General features: G+C 57.0%; 1 protein-coding gene across 1 annotated transcript; it reads left to right on the top strand.

Annotated features, from left to right (window-relative positions):
• Positions 1–1,811: 1,811 nt before the first annotated feature.
• Positions 1,812–6,860, top strand: LOC144950347 (uncharacterized). The gene is made up of 2 exons (XM_078880464.1): positions 1,812–2,158; positions 5,973–6,860. The coding sequence occupies exons 1-2, from the start codon at positions 1,812–1,814 to the stop codon at positions 6,076–6,078; spliced, it is 453 nt and encodes a 150-aa protein (XP_078736590.1). The 3' UTR covers positions 6,079–6,860.
• The last annotated feature ends 18,053 nt before the right edge of the window (positions 6,861–24,913 follow it).

The raw sequence follows: 24,913 nt of genomic DNA, 5'->3' as shown, positions 1-24,913 counted from the left end.
CCCGTTTGCGACCCTGGTGCGGCCGGGTACGGGTACGGGTAGACCGTGAGTCATTGGTGAGTCACCGTTTGTCACTCATTTCCCAACGTCTTGTCTCTTCTCACAATTCAAGTTCCTAGAATCAACCCACCCGCGCCTGCAACATGGCTTCATCCCAGAGGTCGCAATCGGGTACCCGTCCCCGTACCCTACCCGATACCCGGCCAGGGTACGGGTAGCCGGGTATTGGGTAGGGTACGGGTACCCGTTTGCGACCCTGGTGCGGCCGGGTATGGGTACGGGTGTAGGGCTGTTACAGAGAGCCCGTTATGCATGGCAGCCTATGGTAAACAAACACAGTAGGCGGGGCTACATGAGTGCACGAGCAGGTGCCCTCTGCGACGTCCGCGCCAGACACCCTGGGGGGTCGATTCGGTCATTATGATCCCCCGGGGCCCCACCCCTCAGGGAGGGGTTGGGTATAAAAGGGGAATGTATCGAAGGGCTCGGGAGTGTTGTGTTAGCTAAGAAGAGGAGACGGAAGACGTCCTAGATAGAGCCCTGGTCTCCCCCTGGCACGCCGTCCTTATCAGGACCGCGCAGGCTCGAGCCAGTGGCGTGGTACCAGAGCCAGAGCCAGTGCTGGTCTGGACTCTGGGTACCGGGCCCGACTGACCAGTGTCGGGCCAAGATAGCCTCCCCTAGCCCATTAGAGGAGGACTCAGAGGCAGGCTAGGGTTAGCCTAGAGGTGTGTCCTCAGATAGACGGGTGAGGGGGCCGATACCCCCTCAGTGTGTATGTCACAACGTGTGGTGTTAAATAAACAAGTGTGCCTCCAACTCCGGTGTGAACGAGTCATAAGCGTTACTACATCTGGCGTCAGAAGTGAAACAAAGTACGAACATGGATACACGCCGGACGACTCGAGTCGGAGTACCAGGAGCGGAGGACACCGCTGCAGTTGGAGAGCCCGAGACGGCTGAAGATGCCATCGAGCAGCCGGGGCTGGGTGCATCCACGCCACAGCAGCTGGAGGAAGGGGAGCCGTCGACGGAGGGGCTGAGGCAGGCGCACGCGAAGCTGGCCGAGCTGCTGTACGCCGCAGCCGCCATGCTCGATAACATCACACGGCTGGGGGCTGCGGGACCGCCACGAGGCGACAGCAGCCAACGACCACAGCGCCTTCCCGCCATTTCAACGGAGCAACATTTTGAAACTCCCGCCATCGCCGCAGCTGCTGTTGAGGGCGTGGCCGCTCTAAGCATCGCGTCCAACGGCGGGAGTACAGTACCTGCCGCGTCACCACGGGTGCGACCGGCGATGCCATCGCTGCTTCGGGCCGACGCTGAGTCGAGTGAGGGAGACGAGGGAGCGCGATCGTCCTCTGCAGCCGCTGCCTTACATCAGCGACTGCCGCCACTCAAAGAATTTGTGGGCGAGGAGGGCGACTGGGGCGGCTTCCAGCGGCGCTTCCTCGCTCACCAGGAGATGGCACAGTGGACAGACGCCGATGCTCTCCGAGCACTGCCAGCACTCCTCGACAGCGACGCCCTCGCCACACTAACATCGGCAACGAAGGAGAGGCGTTCCACGCTGCGGGAGGCGATGCAAGTGCTGTCCGCTGTGTATGGGCCACCATCGGACTGTCGTCAACTCTTTTACGATCGCCAGCGGGGGACGAAGGAGTCGCCCCTGGCGTACCGTACAAGCCTCCTGGCGCTGGCAAAGGAAGCCTTTCCACGAATGGACGACGAGGGGATCGACGCCATGGTGACAGAAAAGATACTTTTGCTGGCGGACGACTTAGACATCGTCATTGTCGCACAGGACGATGCAGAAATGTGCTCCCTCCAAGCGGCCCGTCTCCTCCACGCAAACCTGTCCTCTCAACGACGGAAGGCCAGCAAGGCGGCGAGTGGGCGCGCCGTCGCTGCGGCCACCCTCCCGGCGGAAGAGGTTTGCGCCATCAACCATCGACGGCAGCACGGAGCGGGAGCGCGGGGGGACCGGGCCGGTTCAAGCCATCTACAACGTCCATCGTCGCCACCAGCGCTTCCACGCTGCTACAACTGCGGCATCCGGGGCCACGTCGCCTCGGGGTGCCGCTCTCCTCGGCAGCGCGGGACGACACCTCAACGGGACGCCGGCCCTCGTCACAAGCTCCACCATCATAATCCGGCGAGTCGCGGCACCCCTCACGTTTGGCCCACGCACACGCCCGTCGCACACTTAAACACCGCAGCGAAGGGGGGGCCAATATCGCGTACCATGGGACCAACACGCACCGCTCTGGGTACTCACATTGAACCCAGCCAGTGGTCCGTGTTGGCCCATCGGGTTGTAGCCGCGTCGTCGGGGTCGTCGGCCGTTGTGGGTCACATCGATGGGGTGGAGGTTCGCATCTTGGTCGATACAGGAGCATCGGCGACCATTATTTCGGAGTTGATTTATAACATTCTCCCTGCCCAGAGCCGTCCTTTGATGCCTGTTAATGTGCCATTCTTTGCTGCTAACGGGGGTTCACTTGGCATCATCGGACAAATTCGAGCCCAAATTTGTGTCGGGGATATTAAATTATCTGGGCCGATTTTTGTTTCCTCCTCGCTGGCGGTTCCGTGCCTGCTGGGGACGGATTTCCTGGCCAAAATGCCGATTAGGATATTAATCGACCAGGGATGCATTGAGCTCCCATCGGGCCGACGCATGGCGTTTTTGCCATCCCCCGCTACGAGCCGGACGGCGTTCGCGACGGTGCCGGCGTTCGTAGATAGAACGGTGCGCGTTCCTCCGGGGGCGCAAATGTTAATTCCTTTGAGACTTCGGCGGCCCTTCGCTAAGGGCATTGGGGCTCAAGGGGTTTTGCTGGGACCGTCTAGGGCCGGGGTCAGTGGACCTAATTTACTCCCGGCCCAGACCATAGTGAGAGGGGATGGAGAACCCTTCATCGCGGTCCTCAATGTGGGCTCGCAGACGGTGGTGGTCCCACAGGGGACCGTGCTTGCTCACGCAACGCCGGTGCCCTGTGAGGAACCCGTCGCGAGTCATGTCGGCGCTGCCCCTGCACCGCGACCACATTCAGACAGCGATGAAGGGTGGCTCGAGGCGCTTTGCGCGGGATCGACGGACCTGTCAAATTTAGAGCGCCAACGTCTTAAGACACTACTGAGGGAATTTTCCGACGTTTTCAGTCGGGATAAATACGATTTGGGCTGCACTCATCTGCTGCGTCACCATATTGATACGGGTGACAGCGCGCCAATACGCCAAAATCCTTTTCGGTTGAGTCCCGCCGAAAAGGACCATGTCAAATCGGCTGTTGATGACATGCTAGCCGCCGACATAATTTCTCCCTCCAACAGCCCTTGGGGAGCGCCGATCGTCCTGGTTAAGAAGCAGGACGGTTCGTTGCGGTTTTGCGTTGACTTTCGGCGCCTTAATAAAATTACGGTTGCCGACGCATACCCGCTCCCACGGATGGACGAATCGCTTGACGCCTTGGCGGGAGCGCGATTCTTCTCCACATTGGACTTACTTTCGGGATTCTGGCAGCTTCCTCTGGACGATGATTCAAAGCCTAAAACTGCTTTCCGTACTCCGCACGGCCTGTTTCAATTCAACCGGTTGCCGATGGGCTTACACTCAGCGCCGGCAACTTTCCAGCGGTTGATGGAATTGGTTTTGGCTGGATTGCAATGGGAGTCGTGCCTGATTTATTTGGATGACGTCATTGTCTTTGGCAAAACTTTTGAGGAACATCTCCAGAGGTTGCGGGCGGTTTTCCTAAAGATGCGGGCTGCTAATTTGAAATTTAAGCCCCAAAAATGCCATTTGTTACGCGAGTCGGTGCGTTATTTGGGGCACATCGTGGGGCGCTCAGGTATTTCTACCGATCCCGCCAAAACGCAGTGTGTAAGCTCCTGGCCGACTCCCACCTCAGTGGGAGAGGTTAGGAGTTTTATTGGGTTTGCGTCGTATTATAGACGCTTCGTCGCTAATTTTGCGACTATCGCCAAACCCCTACATGCTTTAACATCTAAAGGGGTTCGGTTTTGCTGGGGTCAGGAGGAGGAGGCTGCTTTTTGCTCCCTTCGGGATGCTTTGGTAAACGCTCCTCCCCTGATTTACCCTGATTTTTCAAAACCGTTCTTGCTCGACACCGATGCGAGCAACACGGGTATTGGGGGCGTGCTCTCCCAGGTGGTTGACGGCGTGGAACATGTGGTTGCGTACGGCAGTCGGGTGTTGTCTCCAGCGGAGCAACGGTATTGTGTCACCCGTAGGGAACTGTTGGCAATTGTCCATTTCGTCCAACAGTATCGCCCATATCTGTACGGTCGGCATTTCACCGTCCGCACAGATCATGCGGCACTGCAGTACGCCCTGAGGGTTCAACAGCCATCGGGACAATTGTCCCGATGGTTGGAGGTCCTCCAGGATTACGATTTCCAAACCACATACCGTAAGGGCGTTCGCCACACCAACGCGGACGCTCTGTCACGCTTGCCAACCACCTCCGAGTGTGCATGCCTCCTGGGGTCTGGACGTTGCAGGCCTCCAGGGGACACATCGGTACCTGTCTTGGCGGCCGCCAACGACGACGATGCAATGGTTCCTAATTCGATCGAACAACAGGGCAAAGATTCCCTGTTGGGGTTGCCCGTCATTGAATGGGGGCGCCTCCAGATGGAGGATGTCTCCCTCCTCGGGTGGCGACGTCGCGTTGGCAGTGCGGCGGGGGGAAAAAGAGGTGGTTCCGACGCATGGGAAATGTGCCAAGGTCTGCTAATGCATTGGGACGGGAAGTCACGTCGACATCGGCTGGTTGTCCCTACTGGGTTGCGGGGTAGGGTGGTATGGGCCGCTCATGAGCGCCTCCTACACCTGGGGACCCAAAAGACTCTCGCCTTGCTGCAACTTGATTTTTACTGGCCTGGCATGACGAGGGATGTGGGGGATTTGTTGGGATCGTGCCCTCAATGTGCACAACGCAAACCGCCGGCACGGGAGTCTAACCCGCCCTTGCAATCGATCAAAGTGTCCAGGATAAACGAGCTGGTCGCTCTGGACATTTTGGGACCATTCCCCGCCACCCCCAGAGGGAATAGATATTTGTTGACGGGTGTCGAGTATTTTACACGCTGGCCTATGGCCTGGCCTTTGGCCAACCAGTCGGCAGCAGCCATCGTGGAGGCCTTTGTTCAGGGTTATGTCCTGGACAAAGGTGCTCCGGAGAGGCTGCTGACCGACCAGGGCAGAAATTTTTCCGGTAAACTACTCAGACAAGTCTGCGATCTCCTGGGCACAAAGAAAATTCGGACCTCCCCATATCACCCACAAACTGACGGGATGGTCGAACGTTTGCATCGCACCATCTCGTCCATGTTATCACAACAAGTTTCGGACTCGCAAACGGATTGGGACCTACAAATTCAGGGGGTCTTGGCGGCGTACCGGATGGCACCCCATGCGGCTACGGGGTTTTCTCCCTTTTACCTCATGTACGGCCGAGAACCAGACCCGCCTGTTCGTGCCCAGTTGCGGATCCCCGTGCCGCAGGGAAAAACTAATCTGGCTGACCACGTTAAATTTAATCTGGACAAATTGACCGAGGCACGGGATGCTGCAATGCAAAACTCTGACCTCCGTCAGAAGGCAAATGAGCGCCTCAGATTGAGTCGAGCGCACATGCTGCAGTGGAAGCCGGGGGACAAGGCATGGTTGCACTGCCCCCAGGTGCCACTGGCAACCTCCTCTAAACTTGTGCGGCCGTGGCGGGGCCCTGTGGAAGTGGTGGAGGTGTTACGTCCGCAGTGCGTGCGCATCAAGTGGGGGAAGCGGCGATGGTTCGTGCACCCCTCCAGATTAAAACCCTTCGCTGCGGTACACAACCCCACTTCACACGCGCGTGGCCAAACGTGTGGGGGGTCGGCCGACTTGCTGGGTCCGTCTCTGTCGCTCTCACCTAATGCCTTGCCGGCTGTGCCACCTTCAGGGGCATCAGGAGTGACGGGCTCACGCCCGATCACCCCTCCTGCGGATACCGAGGGTCACGCGGAGTCAGAGGAATGCTCACCTCAAGACGGACAGTCGCCACCTGATGGTCCGCCACGCGGGGTTACCCCGTGTGAGGGGCCCGCTGCAAGGACGCGCGCTAAAATGCGCAAACTGTTGTGAGGCCGGAAAATGTGTACATAGCTGTTGTGTTTATTGGCTGTTGTGTGGATGGTGTGTTTCCCGCTCCTCGGATGTACATATGTTGGGTTCACCGTTTGTTGTGTGTGCGGGGTGGGTTCCCTGCTGGTTGTATATAAGCTGTTTTTTTTACGGAATTCGTATTTATTCGGGGGGGTGCGACGGGTTGTTTCTCATCTTGTTGTTGTGTCTTGTTCTGGTTCCTGTTATGGTTCAAAAATAGTGAGGCACACGTCAGGGGGTGAAGGCACCTTTATTGTAAAATTTTGTATGTTGGCAGCCGGGACGGCTGCATGCTATGTGGGGGGGAGTGATGTAGGGCTGTTACAGAGAGCCCGTTATGCATGGCAGCCTATGGTAAACAAACACAGTAGGCGGGGCTACATGTGTGCACGAGCAGGTGCCCTCTGCGACGTCCGCGCCAGACACCCTGGGGGGTCGATTCGGTCATTATGATCCCCCGGGGCCCCACCCCTCGGGGAGGGGTTGGGTATAAAAGGGGAATGTATCGAGGGGCTCGGGAGTGTTGTGTTAGCTAAGAAGAGGAGACGGAAGACGTCCTAGATAGAGCCCTGGTCTCCCCCTGGCACGCCGTCCTTATCAGGACCGCGCAGGCTCGAGCCAGTGGCGTGGTACCAGAGCCAGAGCCAGTGCTGGTCTGGACTCTGGGTACCGGGCCCGACTGACCAGTGTCGGGCCAAGATAGCCTCCCCTAGCCCATTAGAGGAGGACTCAGAGGCAGGCTAGGGTTAGCCTAGAGGTGTGTCCTCAGATAGACGGGTGAGGGGGCCGATACCCCCTCAGTGTGTATGTCACAACGTGTGGTGTTAAATAAACAAGTGTGCCTCCAACTCCGGTGTGAACGAGTCATAAGCGTTACTACACGGGTAAGGAATCAAAACCCGTTTGCGACCTCTGCCTTGAACTACATTTGTATCGCAGTGCCGTCCGCCTCCGCCGTTCGCTCGAGAGGTTTAAGTAACTCACAATTCTTCCAAAGTGAAATTGCCTTTTTTATATCTCTCTGTGTGTGTGTGTCGTATCTGGGTGAGAGCCAGAAAGGCAAAAAAAAATACCAAACCTCATTCTTATTTTTCATCATTTTTTCATACTTGTCAAAGACGCATCCCATAGATGTAACTGTTACTAGCCGAGCTATAAATATGCTGATGCTTGCATAGCTTTGGGCTGTGTGGCCGTGGCATTAGATCGTACCGCCCCTGTTTTATTGCGAGCAAAGGCGGAAGAAAAAAAAAGCGAATTCTTATTTTTCATCATTTTTGAGACTTTTGCAAACACGTATCCTGTAGATGTGACTGCTCGAGTCGAGCTATCAATAGTAGATAACAATAATAAATGTTCTCAAACTCGCACTGTCTACGGACTGTTCGCCTTTTGGCGTCCCCTGGTCTGACACTGGTGGTCAGACTAGGGCGTGAAGAAGGCTGCTGCTGTCTCTGCTGTAGACGAATCAGTTTCAAGGACAATGCATCAAATATAAACACATCCCTGCGGAGGGAGCTGGTAGGAACGTTGGGTTGCTCGGTCAATGGCCTGCAGGGTCAACGGCGGCGTGGTGTATTCCGCACATATGCCCGACTGTGAGGGCGGGCACAAGCCGGCGTGAGTAGGTTGAACGTTGAGTTTTATAAGGGCACCACGGGGTGACCAGCCCCTCCCCACCCAGCCCCACCCCTCCCACCCCCCACCCAGCCCCACCCTCCCCACCAGCCCCTCCCCACCCAGCCCCATCCCTCCCACCCCCACCCTCCCCACCCAGCTCCTCCCCACCCTCCCCACCCAGCCCCTCCCCACCCTCCCCTCCCCACCCAGCTCCTCCCTCCCCACCCAGCCCCTCCCTACACGACGGACGGACACAATAATCCCCCGTGGGCTGGTGTAATCAGGAGGTTCCTACCAGTATCAGAGGCATGTTCGTTTGTATGCTTTGCCACGAATATGTGGGGTTAATGAGGTACTATGATTCCTTGCAAAAAGGTTTCTATTTTAGTGTTTTGAACATCTTGACACGACTCCCTTGTAACCTCCGGAAAGGTTTAAATCCCAATTCGTATGTTTCATCATTTTTTGATAGTGCTCATAGATATCGTTGTGAGTGAGTGTGAGTGAGTGTGAGTCTGTGAGTGTGAGTGAGTGTGTTCGTGAGTGAGTGAGTGTGTGAATGGGTGAGTGTGTCTGTGAGTGAGTGTAAATGAGTGTGTGTGTTTGTGAGTGAGTGAGTGTGTGAATGGGTGAGTGTGAGTGAGTGTGAGTCTGTGAGTGTCAGTGAGTGTGAGTGAGTGAATTAATAAGTGTCAGTGCGTGTCAGTGAGTGTGTGTTTGTGAGTGAGTGTGTGAATTGGTGAGTGAGTGTGAGTCTGTAAGTGTGAGTGAGTGTCAGTGAGTACGTGTGTTTGTGAGTGAGTGTGTGAATTAATATAAATGAGTGAGTGTGAGTCTGTGAGTGTCAGTGAGTGTCAGTGAGTGTGTGTGTGTTTGTGAGTGAGTGAGTGTGTTTGTGTGAGTGAGTGTGAGTCTGTGAGTGTGAGTGAGTGCCAGTTAGTGTGTGTGTTTGTGAGTGAGTGTATGAATGAGTGTGAGTGAGCGTGAGTCTGTGAGTGAGTGTGAATGAGTGTGTGAATGAGTGAGTGTGAGTCGGTGAGTGAGTGTGAGTGAGTGTCTGTAAGTGTCAGTGAGTGTGTTTGTGTGGAGCGGCAGTGTAGCGGTCAGCGCACTGCGCTATGAACCCGGCGACGCGAGTTCAATTCCAGCTCACAGCCAACACCAGTGACGATTATTTGAACCGGTCTTGGGCCTCCTCTAGGTCGACTAAGCCTCAAATGAGTGACTGGCTCGGTGTGTAAACATCGTCACTGGGGAGACAAAGGCGACCGGGCATGGTGATGGCCACCCACCTCCTCGTGTACCGTGCCGGCCTTCATAGGCGCTCACTAACACCACTTGCCCCATCAGCCAGTTAAGGCTACACGGGGGATCTTTGTATTGTAACGCGAGCGGTGGTGCAGGGGTTAGCGCTACGAACCCGGCCACCCGGGTTCGATTCCCGCTCGCGGCCACCAACAGCAGTGACGATTATCTGAACTGCGGGCCTGGCCCTCCCCTAGGTCGACTCAGCCTCAAATGAGTGCCTGGTGCGGTGTGTAAACATCGCCGCTGGGGAGACAAAGGCGGCCGGGCGTGGTGATGGACACTCCACCCCACCCTCCCCACAGTCTCTAACGACGCCTGCCCCCGACACTCTGTCCAAAATCGCTGTCGGACATCCGAACCGGGACTTCCCCGTGGGTCAGCTCAGCCTGAACAGGAGCGTTACCCGGCACGAAGCGAAGGGTGGGTCCGTGCCGTGGCGTCGTGCTCCCCCCAGGCAAATCCGTCGAGGCGACGGCGAGGGAGATTATACACTGGTCAACACACTTTTCCTGGCATGAGGTATTCCCAACGGTTTTAAGGTAATTTTGGGGGGGGTGCTGATTCCAAATGTGGCATCAGTTTTTGTCTATCACATCAGGTTTTTGAGATATAAAATATTGCATTTTCAATAAAGACTGCGGAAGAAAATTATTAAATAAATGTGCATATCTACATTAAATGATATTATAAACACACTTTCCTAAAAATACAGCAACCGTATTTTAACACGAAAGCAGTCACTGACTCGCAACAACTTGCACTCATAAGTGACAGAGTTAATTTCGGGTAAAATCAACGAAAATGGGGTATGCCGATAGCATGAAAATGAGATGCGATAGAGAAAATCTGAGATCAGATTTGGAATCGGCACCCTGAAATTAGTCTAAAACAGCTGCAAAAGTCCAGGCCAGAAAAAAAATGGGTTTTTTTTGTTGACCAGTGCGCGTTGCGTGAGCGATTATAGGTTGATAATTATAGGTTTCATGAACTCGAACCTTTTAAAATGAGCGCCAGGTGCAATGAACATCGCCGGTGGGAAGACAAAGGCGGTCGTGCGTGGTGATTGATTATTGTTTTTGTTTTTCCATCAAGCAACTTCCGTGCCGTGCCGCCCTTCAAAGGTGGTCGCTGGCTATTTAAAGGCTACACGGGGTGTCTTTGTATGTGTGCGGTGCGTGTAAAACGTCAGCGCTGGTGGAGACAAAGGCGGCTGGGGGGGGTGTTGGAACCGCCACACCTCCCGATGTCAAGCCTCCTACGTCGACAACTACTCTCATCTCCGATGGACAACGGTTGGCTGAGTACGGTGCGAAAGAAATTCAACGCACAATCCATATATGTGTAGGGGTGTTAGAGAGAGAGCCCGTCATGCATGGCAGCCTATGGTAAACAAACACAGTAGGCGGGGCTACATGAGTGCACGAGCAGGTGCCCTCTGCGACGTCCGCGCCAGACACCCTGGGGGGTCGATTCGGTCATTATGATCCCCCGGGGCCCCACCCCTCAGGGAGGGGTTGGGTATAAAAGGGGAATGTATCGAAGGGCTCGGGAGTGTTGTGTTAGCTAAGAAGAGGAGACGGAAGACGTCCTAGATAGAGCCCTGGTCTCCCCCTGGCACGCCGTCCTTATCAGGACCGCGCAGGCTCGAGCCAGTGGCGTGGTACCAGAGCCAGAGCCAGTGCTGGTCTGGACTCTGGGTACCGGGCCCGACTGACCAGTGTCGGGCCAAGATAGCCTCCCCTAGCCCATTAGAGGAGGACTCAGAGGCAGGCTAGGGTTAGCCTAGAGGTGTGTCCTCAGATAGACGGGTGAGGGGGCCGATACCCCCTCAGTGTGTATGTCACAACGTGTGGTGTTAAATAAACAAGTGTGCCTCCAACTCCGGTGTGAACGAGTCATAAGCGTTACTACATCTGGCGTCAGAAGTGAAACAAAGTACGAACATGGATACACGCCGGACGACTCGAGTCGGGGTACCAGAGGCAGAAGACACCACTGCAGTCGGAGGGCCCGAGACGGCTGAAGATGCCATCGACCAGCCGGGGCTGGGCGCATCCACGCCACAGCAGCTGGAGGAAGGGGAGCCGTCGATGGAGGGGCTGAGGGAGGCGCACGCGAAGCTGACCGAGCTGCTGTACGCCGCAGCCGCCATGCTCGACACCATCACGCAGCTGGGGGCTGCGGGACCGCCACGGGGCAACGGCAGCCGACGATCACAGCGCCTTCCCGCCATTTCCACGGAGCAACATTTTGAAACTCCCGCCATCGCCGCAGCTGCTGTTGAGGGCGTGGCCGCTCTAAGCATCGCGTCCAACGGCGGGAGTACAGTACCTGCCGCGTCACCACCAACGGGCGGAACGTCACCACGGGTGCGACCGGCGATGCCATCGCTGGTTCGTGCCGACGCTGACTTGAGTGAGGCGGACGAGGGAGTGCGTTCTTCCTCTGCAGCCGCTGCCTTACATCAGCGGCTACCTCCACTCAAGGAATTTGTGGGCGAGGATGGCGACTGGGGCGGCTTCCAGCGGCGCTTCCTCGCTCACCAGGAGATGGCACAGTGGACAGACGCCGAGGCTCTCCGCGCGCTGCCAGCACTTCTCGACAGCGACGCCCTCGCCACTCTAACATCGGCTTCGAAGGAGAGGCGCTCCACGCTGCGGAAGGCGATGCAGGTGCTGTCGGCGGTATATGGTCCACCATCGGACTGTCGCCAACTCTTTTACGATCGCCAGCGGGGGACGAAGGAGTCGCCCCTGGCGTACCGCACAAGCCTCCTGGCACTGGCGAAGGAGGCCTTTCCACGAATGGATGACGAGGGTGTCGACGCCATGGTGACAGAGAAGATACTTTTGCTGGCGGACGACTTAGACATCGTCATTGTCGCACAGGACGATGCAGAGATGTGCTCCCTCCAAGCGGCCCGTCTTCTCCACGCAAACCTGTCCTCTCAACGACGGAAGGCCAGCAAGGCGGCGAGCGGGCGTGCCGTCGCTGCAGCCACCCTCCCGGCGGAAGAGGTTTGCGCCATCGACCATCAACGGCAGCATGGAGCGGGAGTACGGGAGGACCGGGCCGGTTCAAGCCGTCTACAACATCCATCGTCGTCACCAGCGCTTCCACGCTGTTACAACTGCGGCATCCGGGGCCACGTCGCCTCGGGGTGCCGCTCTCCTGGGCAGCGCAGGACGACACCTCAACGGGACGCCGGCCCTCGTCACAAGCTCCACCATCATAATCCGGCGAGTCGCGGCACCCCTCATGCTTGGCCCACGCACACGCCCGTCACACACTCAAACACCGCAGCGAAGGGGGGGCCAATATCGCGTACCATGGCACCAACACGCACCGCTCTGGGTACTCAGATTGAACCCAGCCAGTGGTCCGTGTTGGCCCATCGGGTTGTAGCCGCGTCGTCAGGGTCGTCGGCCGTTGTGGGCCACATCGATGGGGTCGAGGTGCGCATCCTGGTCGATACAGGAGCATCGGCGACCATTATTTCGGAGTTTATTTATAACATTCTCCCTGCCCAAAACCGTCCTTTGATGCCTGTTAACGTGCCATTCTTTGCTGCTAACGGGGGTTCACTTGGCATCATCGGACAAATTCGTGCCCAAATTTGTGTCGGGGATATTAAATTGTCTGGGCCGATTTTTGTTTCCTCCTCGCTGGCGGTTCCGTGCCTGCTGGGGACGGACTTCCTGGCCAAAATGCCGATTAGGATATTAATCGACCAGGGATGCATTGAGCTCCCATCGGGCCGACGCATGGCGTTTCTGCCATCCCCCGCTACGAGCCGGACGGCGTTCGCGACGGTGCCGGCGTTCGTAGATAGAACGGTGCGCGTTCCTCCGGGGGCGCAAATGTTGATTCCTTTGAAACTTCGGCGGCCCTTCGCTAAGGGCATTGGGGCTCAAGGGGTTCTGTTGGGACCGTCTAGGGCCGGGGTCAGTGGACCTGATTTACTCCCGGCCCAGACCATAGTGAGAGGGGAAGGAGAACCCTTCATCGCGGTCCTCAATGTGGGCTCGCAGACGGTGGTGGTCCCACAGGGGACCGTGCTTGCTCACGCAACGCCGGTGCCCTGTGAGGAACCCGTCGCGAGTCATGTCGGCGCTGTCCCTGCACCGCGACCACATTCGGACAGCGATGAAGGGTGGCTCGAGGCACTTTGTGCGGGATCGACGGACCTGTCAAATTTAGAGCGTCAACGTCTTAAGACACTACTAAGGGAATTTTCCGACGTTTTCAGTCGGGATAAATACGATTTGGGCTGCACTAATCTGCTGCGTCACCATATTGATACGGGTGACAGCGCGCCAATACGCCAGAATCCTTTTCGGTTGAGTCCCGCCGAAAAGGACCATGTCAAATCGGCTGTTGATGACATGCTAGCCGCCGACATCATTTCTCCCTCCAACAGCCCTTGGGGAGCGCCGATCGTCCTGGTTAAGAAGCAGGACGGTTCGTTGCGGTTTTGCGTTGACTTTCGGCGCCTTAACAAAATTACGGTTGCCGACGCATACCCGCTCCCACGGATGGACGAATCGCTTGACGCCTTGGCGGGAGCGCGATTCTTCTCCACATTGGACTTACTTTCGGGATTCTGGCAGCTTCCTCTGGACGATGATTCAAAGCCTAAAACTGCTTTCCGTACTCCGCACGGCCTGTTTCAATTCAACCGGTTGCCGATGGGCTTACACTCAGCGCCGGCAACTTTCCAGCGGTTGATGGAATTGGTTTTGGCTGGATTGCAATGGGAGTCGTGCCTGATTTATTTGGATGACGTTATTGTCTTTGGCAAAACTTTTGATGAACATCTCCAGAGGTTGCGGGCGGTTTTCCTAAAGATGCGGGCTGCTAATTTGAAATTTAAGCCCCAAAAATGCCATTTGTTACGCGAGTCGGTGCGTTATTTGGGGCACATCGTGGGACGCTCAGGTATTTCTACCGATCCCGCCAAAACGCAGTGTGTAAGCTCCTGGCCGACTCCCACCTCAGTGGGAGAGGTTAGGAGTTTTATTGGGTTTGCGTCGTATTATAGACGCTTCGTCGCTAATTTTGCGACTATAGCAAACCCCTACACGCTTTAACATCAAAAGGGGTTCGGTTCTGCTGGGGTCAGGAGGAGGAAGCTGCTTTTTGCTCCCTTCGGGACGCTTTGGTAAACGCTCCTCCCCTGATTTACCCTGATTTTTCAAAACCATTCTTGCTCGACACCGATGCGAGCAACACGGGTATTGGGGGCGTGCTCTCCCAGGTGGTTGACGGCGTGGAACGTGTGGTTGCGTACGGCAGTCGGGTGTTGTCTCCAGCGGAGCAACGATATTGTGTCACCCGTAGGGAACTGTTGGCAATTGTCCATTTCATCCAACAGTATCGCCCATATCTGTACGGTCGGCATTTCACCGTCCGCACAGATCATGCGGCACTGCAGTACGCCCTGAGGGTTCAACAGCCATCGGGACAATTGTCCCGATGGTTGGAGGTCCTCCAGGATTACGATTTCCAAACCACATACCGTAAGGGCGTTCGCCACACCAACGCGGACGCTCTGTCGCGCTTGCCAACCACCTCCGAGTGTGCATGCCTCCTGGGGTCTGGACGTTGCAGACCTCCAGGGGACACATCGGTTCCTGTCTTGGCGGCCGCCAACGACGACGATACAGTAGTTACTAATTCGATCGAACAACAGGGCAAAGATTCCCTGTTGGGGTTGCCCGTCATTGACTGGGGGCGCCTCCAGATGGAGGATGTGTCCCTCCTCGGGTGGCGACGTCGCGTTGGCGGTGCGGCGGGGGGAAAAAGAGGTGGTTCCGACGCATGGGAAATGTGCCAAGGCCTGCTGATGCATTGGGACGGGAAGTCGCGTCGACATCGGCTGGTGGTCCCTACTGGGTTGCGGGGCAGGGTGGTATGGGCCGCTCATGAGCGCCTCCTACACCTGGGGACCCAAAAGACTCTCGCCTTGCTGCAACTTGATTTTTATTGGCCTGGCATGACGAGGGATGTTGGGGATTTGTTGGGATCATGCCCTCGATGTGCACAACGCAAACCGCCGGCACGGGAGTCTAACCCGCCCTTGCAATCGATCAAAGTGTCCAGGATAAACGAGCTGGTCGCTCTGGACATTTTGGGACCATTCCCCGCCACCCCCAGGGGGAATAGATATTTGTTGACTGGTGTCGAGTATTTTACACGCTGGCCTATGGCCTGGCCTCTGGCCAACCAGTCGGCAGCAGCCATCGTGGAGGCCTTTGTTCAGGGTTATGTCCTGGACAAAGGTGCTCCGGAGAGGCTGCTGACCGACCAGGGCAGAAATTTTTCCGGTAAACTACTCAGACAAGTCTGTGATCTCCTGGGCACAAAGAAAATTCGGACCTCCCCATATCACCCACAAACTGACGGGATGGTCGAACGGTTGCATCGCACCATCACGTCCATGTTATCACAACAAGTTTCGGACTCGCAAACGGATTGGGACCTACAAATTCAGGGGGTCTTGGCGGCGTACCGGATGGCACCCCATGCAGCTACGGGGTTTTCTCCCTTTTACCTCATGTACGGCCGAGAACCAGACCCGCCTGTTCGTGCCCAGTTGCAGATCCCCGTGCCGCAGGGAAAAACTAATCTGGCTGACCACGTTAAATTTAATCTGGACAAATTGACCGAGGCACGGGATGCTGCAATGCAAAACTCTGACCTCCGTCAGAAGGCGAATGAGCGCCTCAGATTGAGTCGAGCGCACATGCTGCAGTGGAAGCCGGGGGACAAGGCATGGCTGCACTGCCCCCAGGTGCCACTGGCAACCTCCTCTAAACTGGTGCGGCCGTGGCGGGGCCCTGTGGAAGTGGTGGAGGTGTTACGACCGCAGTGCGTGCGCATCAAGTGGGGGAAGCGGCGATGGTTCGTGCACCCCTCTAGGTTAAAACCCTTCTCTGCGGTACACAATCACACTTCACACGCGCGTGGCCAAGCATGTGGGGGGTCGGCCGACTCGCTGGGTCCGTCTCCGTCGCTCTCACCTAATGCCTTGCCGGCTGTGCCACCTTCAGGTGCATCAGGAGTGACGGGCTCACGCCCAATCACCCCTCCTGCGGATACCGAGGGTCACGCGGAGTCGGATGAATGCTCACCCCAAGACGGACAATTGCCACCTGATGGTCCGCCACACGCGGTTACCCCGTGTGAGGGGCCCGCTGCAAGGACGCGCGCTAAAATGCGCAAACTGTTGTGAGGCCGGAAAATGTGTACATAGCTGTTGTGTTCATTGGATGTTGTGTGGGTGGTGTGTTCCCCACTCCTCGGATGTACATATGTTGGCTTCACCGTGTGTTGTGTGTGCGTGGTGGGTTCCCTGCTGATTGTATATAGGCTGTTTTTTTTACGCAATTCGTATTTATTCGGGGGGGGTGCGACGGGTTGTTTTCTCATCTTGCTGTTGCGTTCTTGTTCTGGTTCCTGTTATTGTTCAAAAATAGTGAGGCACACGCGCGGTCAGGGGGTGAAGGCACCTTTATTGTCAAATTTTTGTATGTTGGCAGCCGGGACGGCTGCATGCTATGCGGGGGGGAGTGATGTAGGGGTGTTAGAGAGAGAGCCCGTCATGCATGGCAGCCTATGGTAAACAAACACAGTAGGCGGGGCTACATGAGTGCACGAGCAGGTGCCCTCTGCGACGTCCGCGCCAGACACCCTGGGGGGTCGATTCGGTCATTATGATCCCCCGGGGCCCCACCCCTCAGGGAGGGGTTGGGTATAAAAGGGGAATGTATCGAAGGGCTCGGGAGTGTTGTGTTAGCTAAGAAGAGGAGACGGAAGACGTCCTAGATAGAGCCCTGGTCTCCCCCTGGCACGCCGTCCTTATCAGGACCGCGCAGGCTCGAGCCAGTGGCGTGGTACCAGAGCCAGAGCCAGTGCTGGTCTGGACTCTGGGTACCGGGCCCGACTGACCAGTGTCGGGCCAAGATAGCCTCCCCTAGCCCATTAGAGGAGGACTCAGAGGCAGGCTAGGGTTAGCCTAGAGGTGTGTCCTCAGATAGACGGGTGAGGGGGCCGATACCCCCTCAGTGTGTATGTCACAACGTGTGGTGTTAAATAAACAAGTGTGCCTCCAACTCCGGTGTGAACGAGTCATAAGCGTTACTACATATGGACTCACGCAGTTACTCACCCACCCACTCACCCATCCTCCGATTAGCAACGGTTGGATACGTACGGTGCGAAAGAAGTTCAACGCACACTCCATATATGGACTCACGCAGTCACTCACCCACCCACTCACCCATCCTCCGATTAGCAACGGTTGGATACGTACGGTGCGAAAGAAGTTCAACACACATACATAGACTCACATAGTCACTCACACACTCACACAGTCACTCACCCACTCCCATAGTCACTCACCCACTCACACAATCACTCACCCACTCACACAGTCACTCACCCACTCGCATAGTCACTCACCCACTCACATAGTCACTCACCCACACAAATAGTCGCTCACCCACTCACACAGTCACTCACCCACTCACACAGTCACCCACTCACACAGTCACTCACCCACTCACGCAGTCACTCACCCACTCACCCACTTACATAGTCACTCACCCACTCCCACAGTCACTCACCCACTCCCATAGTCACTCACCCACTCACACAGTCACACAGTCACTCACACAGTCACTCACCCACTCGCATAGTCACTCACCCACTCACACAGTCACTCACCCACTCACACAGTCATTCACCCACTCACACAGTCACTCACCCACTCACATAGTCACTCACTCACTCACACAGTCACTCACCCACTCACACAGTCACTCACCCACTCACACAGTCACTCACCCACTCACATAGTCACTCACTCACTCACTCACATAGTCACTCACTCACTCACTCACACAGTCACTCACCCACTCACACAGTCACTCACCCACTCACACAGTCACTCACCCACTCACATAGTCACTCACTCACTCACACAGTCACTCACCCACTCACACAGTCACTCACCCACTCACACAGTCACTCACCCACTCACACAGTCACTCACCCACTCACATAGTCACTCACCCACTCACACAGTCACTCACCCACTCACATAGTCACTCACCCACTCACACAGTCACTCACCCACTCACATAGTCACTCACCCACTCACACAGTCACTCACACACTCACACAGTCACTCAGCCACTCACATAGTCACTCACACACTCCCATAGTCACTCACCCACTCACACAGTCACACAGTCACTCACACAGTCACTCACCCACTCGCATAGTCACTCACCCACTCACACAGTCACTCACACAATCACTCACCCACTCACACAGTCACTCACCCACTCACACAGTCACTCACCCCCTCACACAGTCACTCACCCACTCACATAGTCACTCACTCACTCACACAGTCACTCACACACTCACACAGTCACGCACCCACTCACATAGTCACTCACCCACTCACACAGTCACTCACCCACTCACATAGTCACTCACCCACTCACACAGTCACTCACCCTCTCACACAGTCACTCACATAGTCACTCGCCCACTCACACAGTCACTCACATAGTCACTCACTCACTCACACAGTCACTCACACACTCACACAGTCACTCACCCACTCACACAGTCACTCACCCACTCACGCAGTCACTCACCCACTCACATAGTCACTCACTCACACAGTCACTCACCTACTCACACAGTCACTCACCCACACACTCACCTATCCTCCGATTAGCAACCGTTGGCTACGTACGGTGCGAAAGAAGTTCATCATTTGGAATTTGCGTCTCTCTCTCTTCCCCGTGGTCGCGATGATTTATCTCGGAGGTCCTGCGCTCCACCCCCGGCTCTCCCCCCCCCACCCTCTCGACGTTTCGGATCAACACCACCGCCGTGTCGATTGATTTCGCCGCCGCAGTAAATTTCCAAACAACGGCGACAATCGGCAAGCGACGCAACTTCGTTGAGCTGTCGCTCACGAGGGTCAAGGAGGTCGCTACTGAAACAGAGAGGGCCACGTGGTAGCTCAGTGGGGTGGGGGGGGGCTTACACATGGCGAATTAAAAATAAAACATCGCTCAATGTGCAACAGCACTTGGCCTACGAGCAGCCTGTGTTGAAGGCTGCTGGGGTAACCTTTGTCTGTGCCTGGGTCTGCGGTGTAACAACAACAACAGCAGCTAGCAACAGGTAGCAGTGAAACAACACGGACCTAGAAATACACCAACACCCCCCTCCCCACCTCCTCTCCCCCCCCTCCCCACCACCTCGCCCTTCCCTTCCCCACCTCCTTTCCCCCCCTCCTCCCCACCACCTACCCCCCCCTCCCCACCACCTACCCCCCCCTCCCCACCACCTCCCCCACCTCCCCACCACCTCTCACCCCCCCTCCCCACCACCTCCCCCCCCCTCCCCACCACCTCTCACCCCTCCACCCCACCACCTCTCACCCCCCCTCCCCACCACCTCCCCCACCCCCCTCCCCACCACCTCTCTCCCCCCCTCCCCCACCCCCCTCCCCACCACTTCTCCCCCTCCCCACCACCTCTCTCCCCCCCTCCCCCACCCCCCCTCCCCACCACCTCCCCCACCCCCCTCCCCACCACCTCCCCCACCCCCCTCCCCACCACCTCTCTCCCCCCCTCCCCCACCCCCCTCCCCACCACCTCTCTCCCCCCCTCCCCCACCCCCCCTCCCCACCACCTCCCCCACCCCCATCCCCACCACCTCCCCCACCCCCCTACCCACCAACTCTCTCCCCCCCTCCCCCACCCCCCTCCCCACCACTTCTCCCCCTCCCCACCACCTCTCTCCCCCCCTCCCCCACCCCCCCTCCCCCACCCCCCCTCCCCACCACCTCCCCCACCCCCCTCCCCACCACCTCCCCCACCCCCCTCCCCACCACCTCTCCCCCCCCCCCAACCGCTTAATGAAGCCGTTCTGGTCGGAGAAGCGCTACGCAAAACGATTGCACGCAGAGTTACCTCGGACAAGGGAGGGGGGGCTCAATTAGTGGGAGGGTGACGGCGAGGGGTGTTGGCGGTGTTGGTGGTGGTGTTGGTGGTGGTGTTGGTGGTGTTGGTGGTGGTGGTGTTGGTGGTGGTGTTGGTAGTGTTGGTGGTGGTGTTTGTGGTGTTGGTGGTGGTGTTGGTGGTGGTGTTGGTGGTGGTGTTGGTGGTGTTGGTGGTGGTGTTGGTGGTGGTGTTGGTGGTGGTGCTGGTGGTGTTGGTGGTGGTGTTGGTGGTGGTGATGGTGGTGGTGTTGGTGGTGGTGTTGGTGGTGGTGGTGGTGGTGTTGGTGGTGGTGTTGGTGGTGGTGTTGGTGGTGGTGTTGGTGGTGTTGGTGGTGGTGTTGGTGGTGGTGTTGGTGGTGGTGTTGGTGGTGTTGGTGGTGGTTGTTGGTGGTGGTGTTGGTGGTGGTGCTGGTGGTGTTGGTGGTGGTGTTGGTGGTGGTGATGGTGGTGGTGTTGGTGGTGGTGTTGGTGGTGGTGGTGGTGGTGGTGTTGGTGGTGGTGTTGGTGGTGGTGTTGGTGGTGGTGTTGGTGGTGTTGGTGGTGGTGTTGGTGGTGGTGTTGGTGGTGTTGGTGGTGGTGGTGTTGGTGGTGGTGGTGTTGGTGGTGGTGTTGGTGGTGGTGGTGTTGGTGGTGGTGTTGGTGGTGTTGGTGGTGGTGGTGTTGGTGGTGGTGTTGGTGGTGGTGTTGGTGGTGTTGGTGTTGGTGGTGTTGGTGGTGGTGTTGGTGGTGGTGTTGGTGGTGGTGTTGGTGGTGTTGGTGGTGGTGATGTTGGTGGTGTTGGTGTTGGTGGTGGTGTTGGTGGTGGTGTTGGTGGTGGTGTTGGTGGTGTTGGTGGTGGTGGTGTTGGTGGTGGTGTTGGTGGTGGTGTTGGTGGTGGTGTTGGTGGTGTTGGTGGTGGTGTTGGTGGTGGTGTTGGTGGTGGTGTTGGTGGTGTTGGTGGTGGTGGTGTTGGTGGTGGTGGTGTTGGTGGTGGTGTTGGTGGTGGTGTTGGTGGTGGTGTTGGTGGTGGTGTTGGTGGTGTTGGTGGTGGTGGTGTTGGTGGTGGTGTTGGTGGTGTTGGTGGTGTTGGTGGTGGTGTTGGTGGTGGTGTTGGTGGTGGTGTTGGTGGTGTTGGTGGTGTTGGTGGTGGTGGTGTTGGTGGTGGTGGTGTTGGTGGTGGTGTTGGTGGTGTTGGTAGTGGTGGTGTTGGTGGTGGTGTTGGTGGTGGTGTTGGTGGTTTGGTGGTGGTGGTGGTGTTGGTGGTGGTGATGTTGGTGATGTTGGTGATGTTGGTGGTGTTGGTGGTGGTGGTGGTGTTGATGGTGGTGTTGATGGTGGTGGTGTTGGTGGTGTTGGTGGTGTTGGTGGTGGTGGTGTTGTTGGTGGTGTTCATGGTGGTGTTGGTGGTGGTGTTGGTGGTGTTGGTGGTGGTGGTGTTGGTGGTGGTGTTGGTGGTGGTGGTGTTGGTGGTGGTGGTGGTGTTGGTAGAGGTGTTGGTGGTGGTGATGTTGGTGGTGTTGGTGGTGGTGGTGTTGATGGTGGTGTTGGTGGTGGTGTTGGTGGTGGTAATGTTGGTGGTGTTGGTGGTGGTGGTGTTGGTGGTGGTGTTGATGGTGGTGTTGGTGGTGGTGGTGTTGATGGTGGTGTTGGTGGTGGTGTTGTTGGTGGTGGTGTTGTTGGTGTTGGTGGTGTTGGTGGTGGTGGTGTTGGTGTTGGTGGTGTTGGTGGTGTTGATGGTGGTGTTGGTGGTGGTGTTGGTGGTGTTGGTGGTGGTGGTGTTGGTGTTGGTGGTGTTGGTGGTGGTGGTGTTGGTGTTGGTGGTGTTGGTGGTGTTGATGGTGGTGTTGGTGGTGGTGATGTTGGTGGTGTTGGTGGTGGTGTTGGTGTTGATGGTGGTGGTGTTGGTGGTGTTCATGGTGGTGTTGGTGGTGGTGTTGGTGGTGTTGGTGGTGGTGGTGTTGGTGGTGGTGATGTTGGTGGTGTTGGTGGTGGTGTTGGTGTTGATGGTGGTGGTGTTGGTGGTGGTGTTGGTGGTGGTGGTGTTGGTGGTGGTGATGGTGGTGTTGGTGGTGGTGGTGTTGGTGTTGGTGGTGTTGGTGGTGGTGGTGTTGGTGGTGTTGGTGGTGTTGATGGTGGTGTTGGTGGTGGTGATGTTGGTGGTGTTGGTGGTGGTGTTGGTGTTGATGGTGGTGGTGTTGGTGGTGTTCATGGTGGTGTTGGTGGTGGTGTTGGTGGTGTTGGTGGTGGTGGTCTTGGTGGTGGTGATGTTGGTGGTGTTGGTGGTGGTGTTGGTGTTGATGGTGGTGGTGTTGGTGGTGGTGTTGGTGGTGGTGGTGTTGATGGTGGTGTTGGTGGTGGTGTTGTTGGTGGTGGTGTTGTTGGTGTTGGTGGTGTTGGTGGTGGTGGTGTTGGTGTTGGTGGTGTTGGTGGTGTTGATGGTGGTGTTGGTGGTGGTGTTGGTGGTGTTGGTGGTGGTGGTGTTGGTGTTGGTGGTGTTGGTGTTGGTGGTGTTGGTGGTGGTGGTGTTGGTGTTGGTGGTGTTGGTGGTGTTGATGGTGGTGTTGGTGGTGGTGATGTTGGTGGTGTTGGTGGTGGTGTTGGTGTTGATGGTGGTGGTGTTGGTGGTGTTCATGGTGGTGTTGGTGGTGGTGTTGGTGGTGTTGGTGGTGGTGGTGTTGGTGGTGGTGATGTTGGTGGTGTTGGTGGTGGTGTTGGTGTTGATGGTGGTGGTGTTGGTGGTGGTGTTGGTGGTGGTGGTGTTGGTGGTGGTGATGGTGGTGTTGGTGGTGGTGGTGTTGGTGTTGGTGGTGTTGGTGGTGGTGGTGTTGGTGGTGTTGGTGGTGTTGATGGTGGTGTTGGTGGTGGTGATGTTGGTGGTGTTGGTGGTGGTGTTGGTGTTGATGGTGGTGGTGTTGGTGGTGTTCATGGTGGTGTTGGTGGTGGTGTTGGTGGTGTTGGTGGTGGTGGTCTTGGTGGTGGTGATGTTGGTGGTGTTGGTGGTGGTGTTGGTGTTGATGGTGGTGGTGTTGGTGGTGGTGTTGGTGGTGTTGGTGGTGGTGGTGTTGGTGGTGGTGTTGGTGGTGGTGGTGTTGGTGGTGGTGGTGGTGTTGGTAGAGGTGTTGGTGGTGGTGATGTTGGTGGTGTTGGTGGTGTTGGTGGTGGTGGTGTTGATGGTGGTGTTGGTGGTGGTGTTGTTGGTGGTGTTGTTGGTGGTGGTGGTGTTGGTGTTGCTGGTGTTGGTGGTGCTGGTGGTGTTGGTGTTGGTGGTGTTGGTGGTGTTGATGGTGGTGTTGGTGGTGGTGTTGGTGGTGTTGGTGGTGGTGGTGTTGGTGTTGGTGGTGTTGGTGGTGGTGGTGTTGGTGTTGGTGGTGTTGGTGGTGTTGATGGTGGTGTTGGTGGTGGTGATGTTGGTGGTGTTGGTGGTGGTGTTGGTGTTGATGGTGGTGGTGTTGGTGGTGTTCATGGTGGTGTTGGTGGTGGTGTTGGTGGTGTTGGTGGTGGTAGTGTTGGTGGTGGTGATGTTGGTGGTGTTGGTGGTGGTGGTGTTGGTGGTGGTGTTGGTGGTGGTGGTGTTGGTGGTGGTGGTGGTGTTGGTAGAGGTGTTGGTGGTGCTGTTGGTGGTGGTGGTGTTGGTGGTGGTGTTGATGGTGGTGGTGTTCGTGGTGGTGTTGGTGGTGGTGGTGTTGGTGGTGTTGGTGGTGGTGCTGGTGGTGTTGGTGGTGGCGTTGATGGTGGTGGTGTTGGTGGTGTTGGTGGTGTTGGTGGTGGTGCTGGTGGTGTTGGTGGTGGTGGTGTTGGTGGTGTTGGTGGTGGTGCTGGTGGTGTTGGTGGTGGTGTTGGTGGTGGTGTTGGTGGTGGTGTTGATGGTGGTGTTGGTGGTGGTGTTGGTGGTGGTGGTGTTGGTGGTGCTGGTGTTGGTGGTGTTGGTGGTGTTGGTGGTGGTGTTGGTGGTGTTGGTGGTGGTGTTGATGGTTGTGTTGGTGGTGGTGTTGGTGGTGGTGGTGTTGGTGGTGGTGGTGTTGATGGTGGTGGTGGTGGTGGTGGTGTTGGTGGTGGTGGTGTTGGTGGTGTTGGTGGTGGTGGTGGTGTTGGTGGTGGTGGTGTTGGTGGTGGTGGTGTTGGTGGTGGTGGTGTTGGTGGTGGTGGTGTTGGTGTTGGTGGTGGTGTTGGTGGTGGTGTTGATGGTGGTGTTGGTGGTGGTGTTGGTGGTGGTGGTGTTGGTGGTGGTGGTGTTGATGGTGGTGGTGTTGGTGGTGGTGGTGTTGGTGGTGTTGGTGGTGGTGGTGTTGGTGGTGGTGGTGTTGGTGGTGTTGGTGGTGGTGGTGTTGGTGGTGGTGGTGGTGTTGGTGGTGTTGGTGGTGTTGGTGTTGGTGGTGGTGGTGGTATTGGTGGTGGTGTTGGTGTTGGTGGTTTTGGTGGTGGTGGTGTTGGTCGTGGTGGTGTTGGTGGTGTTGGTGGTGCTGGTGTTGGTGGTGTTGGTGGTGGTGGTGTTGGTGGTGGTGTTGATGGTGGTGTTGGTGGTGGTGGTGTTGGTGGTGTTGGTGGGGGGGGGGCATGTCAGTGCCATGCCCAGCGACGCTGTGCCCACCACACTCAGCGCCTCGATTGGAGGGGGGGGGGGGGGGTGAGATCATTCCGCACACTGTACTGGGTTGCTCGTTTGAGGCTGAGTCTACCTAGGGGGGGCCGGTTCAGGCGATCGTCACCGGTGGTGTTGAGGGTGGCCGTGAGCGGGAATCGAACTCGGGTTGCCACTACCCCCCCCCCCTGGGGTTCGCTAACCGCTGCACCACCGCTCC

This window comes from Lampetra fluviatilis, chromosome 57 (genome assembly GCF_964198595.1).
Source record: "Lampetra fluviatilis chromosome 57, kcLamFluv1.1, whole genome shotgun sequence".
NCBI classification, from domain to species: Eukaryota; Metazoa; Chordata; class Hyperoartia; order Petromyzontiformes; family Petromyzontidae; genus Lampetra; species Lampetra fluviatilis.
The sequence above is the reverse complement of the archived record's forward strand: the minus strand, read 5'-3'. Positions and strand labels throughout refer to the sequence as shown.